At 33.9% G+C, this 4829-nt stretch overlaps 1 protein-coding gene across 1 annotated transcript in view; it reads right to left on the bottom strand.

The window, feature by feature from the left end:
- Positions 1 to 395: 395 nt before the first annotated feature.
- LRP1B (LDL receptor related protein 1B) overlaps positions 396 to 4829 on the bottom strand; it is a 1719891-nt gene continuing 1715457 nt past the window's right edge. The window contains exons 83-84 of the mRNA XM_081815486.1: positions 4013 to 4111; positions 396 to 2549 (exon numbers count right to left, since the gene is read on the bottom strand). Coding sequence (XP_081671612.1) covers positions 2409 to 2549; positions 4013 to 4111 — 240 coding nt within the window. The 3' untranslated portion in view covers positions 396 to 2408. The remainder of the gene's footprint in view (positions 2550 to 4012; positions 4112 to 4829) is intronic.

Below are 4829 nucleotides of genomic sequence, written 5' to 3'. Positions count from 1 at the left end.
CTGTGTATCATAAATGATACGCTAGATATTTATACCACTGTTAACTGTATCAAGATCATCTCAATCTGTAGGTTCTGTTTCCTTCAAATAATAATTTCAGTTACATTTGTAAAGCTCTGATATAAAAAGGCCACTTTAGATAATATAACTCAATGATAGCTCCAGTAAATCAGAGCCTCCTGTATTTCCTTCTCCAGGCTGATACTCCAGGTCGGTATACCAATAACCATTCCACTTACAAAATAATGCCTAAATAGCATCTCATGCAATCTGAGTTTTCCATAAAGTACACTTTCTGAGAATGGGAAAGGCAGGAAGAGCTTTGGCTTATTTCAACACAATTGTCACACTACTGTGTCTATAACCTACCTCTCTTTCTACTGCAATATAAGAATCCATAATAAGCAATGTAAGATGGGGGAAAAATATGAAGCAAGGAAAATGTTTCTGCTCCAGGAAGAGAGAAAATGCTTTCTCTATTGTGCTTCTAAAAGTGATGCAATGAAATCAATCTAACCCAGAAAATATGCTCTAAGGATATAACAAAAATTACGTCTCATGTTTACTAAAATAGTTTCCTAGGGATATTACAGTCCACAAATAAAAGAATTTTCTTACTTTTAAAAACTACCCAACACAAGCTCTTAAATATGTAGAATTTCATTTAAATAAGTCAGCCAACAATTTTTTATAAAGTATTTAACACTTCATTGTAGAAACATAGGCAAAATGACTATTATAACCAAAATGAAAAATACTGTTCAATTTAAAAAATGTACTTAAACAAGAACCTGAAAAAGTTTATGATATGCATAACATTGTTCAAGCAAAACTGCACCAGTATTACATAAATCAATAGTTTATAAAGGCCTCAATATGGCAAAGTTTAGAAATAGGTAGTATGCATGCACATAGTACAACAAAAAGTCTCTTTATAAAACAGCAGTTTTTTTTTTTGTTTTTTTTTTTAATGCTTGTACAAAGGGATAAAGAGCAACCACAAACATATTTCATCTGTTAGGTTAATACATTATGACAGCTAAAAGTCAGTCATGTCTATCAGAGGAACAAAAAGCCCTCCATACCTTGTGAATAAATCTTTTGTGCCTTTAAAGATATCTGTATAAAAATGCTATCCTTTTTTATACAACTTAAATAAATCGTACTTATTTCAGTCAAAATTTGAAAACAAACAAACAAAAAAGTGAATGGGGTCCCTGTGTTTTGCATAACCAAAAGAAACCAGAGTACCAGAGTAACTGGTCAGCATTTATACTCTCCACCTTTGATTATGGACAGATAATTGTTCTTCTATATCCTGGAAAGTCCTTTAAGAATATATTTTGAATAGGGCAAATATTGGATTAGTCATACTGTATATTGAAACTATTTACCAACTACTCTATACTATAACAGTTGTTTTGCCTCTTCCTCCTGACCTAGCAAAGAGAATGCATTCACATAATTGAAATTCTGTCATCAATTTGTGTGCTTATGTATTATTGTTCAGTGTTCTGCGTGGTAAGGGGTTGGGTTAATCTTCCACAAAATGCACATGACTAGGAAGAACTTCCTAAGGCATGCGTACCCAATGCCCTGTTGTGCTCTAGGCTGGCTATTTACCTCAGGACTGAGGGAGAACAAAAGGTCTTATCCCATAGCAAGTGTGGTCTTTCCACTTATGGTTATATTTTTGCTATGTTCTACCACCTAAATACAACTATTGTTTACAGGGTGTATATGTTTAGTATATCACATAGAGTCCACTAAATTTTGGCAAATGTGGCCGTAGGTATTCATGCAAATTATTAATTGTATATATTTTTAAAAGTTTTTCCTCAAAATTTTCATCTACCACTTGGCAATCTAAGGCTAATTTCAAAGCAGGTGATGCTGGAATTGTGAGGGCTAGATATTTTCAGCAGTCTGAATCAATATTAATGTGCACAAACAAGAGAGTTGACCATTCAGTCATTCTTCCATCAGTTTAAATGGAAAAGTAAAATGACATTGTATTACAGCTTTCAGACCATATAATGAAAAAGTGCAGAGATTCTCTTTGTTGATTAAGTAGAACCAAAAAAGTTCATATAAAATAGATTGCTCATATTCACACTACAAAGGAATATGTTGTTTTTAATTTTTAACAAATCCAAAGGTGAATCATATCAGCAGCATTGTTGTAAATTTTATTGTAGTGCAGTTCTTTTTCATAAAAATACCATACAAATGGTCAATCAACAGTCATCAGCAAAAAGTAAAACCCAGAAAACTCAGAAAACGATTAACCAGGAGAAAGATAAAGAAGGAGGTAATGCTGATGCCAAAACAAGTATAATACTGTTGGAATATACAAAAGTAATCCTTATATTTTATACATTTATACAGCATATAAAAGGTATCACTGATTATGCCACTGTCTCTCTTATCCCAATTTCTATTTTCTTTGGAAGCAGTTCTTTCCTTTCATCGACACTTCCTAAGGAGTTCCGACAGTTTTGCCCATCCATATATAGTTTTGCATACACCGGATTGGAGTAATTTGTTGGCTGAAGGAGAAAAAAAAAATAGAGAAATTCAATTTTTATCATTAATTCTGACCACATTAGTTATTTTCTAGGATGTCTATCTTTCAATGTTAACCACATTTATATGCAATGCATTTAATTTTCTAAATAGTAATTACATAAATGTAATTGAAATTCTGTTTACAGGCTTTAGTTGACTTTTGTGCGGTATTGGGTAAAAACATAATTGTACGTTTTTCAGGTAACTGGTGAATCTAAGAGGAGCTTTGACATAAAAGTAAGAGCCCGAGGATATCTTTGTGAAGACAGTATTCACTGCGATTACTTGAAAGCATAAAACATTAAACCAAATCATCTTATTTCCAGTCCGTGTGCTGTCACCTTATCGCCAGGGCAGTGGCAGGAAAGATGTGTTTACAGAAGTCATCTAATTGCTTGAGGCTTATAATGTTTTCAATATGAAGTTAAAAACAGAGAAAATAATAGTAAAATACATTGGTGGAATAGACTTTAAAATAAAGACAATATTTTTGCTTCAAACAAGTTATATGTATCTATTATTGTAAATACTTCCGGACTCTTCCAAGGATTTGAAGTTCAGAGTTAGCGTAATCTTCATAGATACCTAGAGCACTTTGAAGTAGAATCGAGACATGCAGAAGTGATCTCTTCCAGTTGAAAACATGCAATGTTTATCATTTTATTAATTGTAACTTAACCCAAGAAGTTACTGCCTAGTTTTTGTTTAGTTTTGTTTTTGTCTTCCCAAATGCAGAACACTAAATCTTAGTTCCGACAAAGAAACATATAATCTTTGAGCCATGCAAATGAGACAAACATGATAAAAAATGAGAATGAAAAACAGCTGATGCGAGAGAGGTACAAAGGAGAACATACTCATCCCCAGGAATCTTTATACCCTTATTTTTATCCCTCTTCCATCTACCATAAACCATGTAACTTAAGACTGAGTACCTTCCTCTAGAAACTAGTTACTTAATAAAAAAAATTTTTAAGAGGGGTCTCATTAGACCATTTCTAATTTCTCAATATGATGCCGCATTTTGTAGTATATTTTTATTTAAGTGGACATCAAACTTGTAAATACTAAACAAAATATCTTAATAGGAAATGAATAAAACCAAACATGAATTTAAGTTTAAATTTTTCAGTTTAAATTTTTGGCTAGAGATTTCTAAGAATAGCAAAAACTCATTTTTATTGTTAAAGTGCTGTGACATTTTCAAAATCAGCAGAAGAGATATTTCTACTTACTAGCTTGTCTAAAATGATAACATGTTTTCTTTGTAATCTTGCATAAGCGGGACATCTAACATAAGCCTCAGGTTTTAATACTGTTTTGAAATCTCTTGTTAATTAAAAACTCAATTAAAGACATCCCTTATCTAAGTCCAGCCATCATCTTTCATTGCGAGGGGTTCTGTGATGGAATGGATATGGAATAATGAATTTTCTTCTCTCACCCCAGCAGTTAGTGGTCCTTTCAAATCAGAGTTTAGGTAGATGGGAGGCGCTGTGTGCGGAAGCTTGAAAGCACTGGACCCTCCCCCTATATACCTGGCCTGTATGTAAACAGAGAATTTTAGTTTCCGATCTAATATCATGGAACGATTTTCATTGACATAAACTCATATTAAGTCATAAAAATAGCATAAAAATAGCATAAAAATACTCATTAGCCCTGGGGCACAAACAGTGTGTTCATCGTAGCTTTAATAGATTAAGAAAAAAATATAAATATTGGATCTGTGCTTCTTAAGTAGACATTTCTGTTATGTACAGCTTACTGATAGACACGCCATGCATCAAGACACCTCCATACATTTCCATTTATTTAACTTCATCCTTCCCAAAGAAATCCTATCTTTGCTAACTACTCTGTGAAAAATATACAAGACTCCCCCACTTAAGGTTTTGTCCCTTTGAAAAGTTCTGACAGTAGCCCATTTTGAACACTCAAATATCTGACTGCTTCTTTTTATTTATTTATTTATTCATGAGAGTCAGAGAGAGAGAGAGAGAGAGAGGCAGAGGCAGAGGGAGAAGCAGGCTCCCCGCCTAGCAGGGAGCCCGATGCGGGACTCCAGCCCAGGATCCCGGGATCATGACCTGAGCCGAAGGCAGACGCGTAACCATCTGAGCCACCCAGGCGCCCCTGACTGCTTCTAATTAAAGATTCATCACCACTCTATATTTAAAAAAATTTAAAAATGTTACATTAAAAAAAAAAAATCTGGGGGCACCTGGGTGGCTCAGTCGTTAAGCGTCTGCCTTTGGCTC

This window comes from Leptonychotes weddellii, chromosome 3 (assembly GCF_054177405.1).
Source record: "Leptonychotes weddellii isolate Sample4059 chromosome 3, ASM5417740v2, whole genome shotgun sequence".
Lineage (NCBI taxonomy): Eukaryota > Metazoa > Chordata > Mammalia > Carnivora > Phocidae > Leptonychotes > Leptonychotes weddellii.
This window is presented reverse-complemented; position numbering and strand designations above follow the sequence as displayed.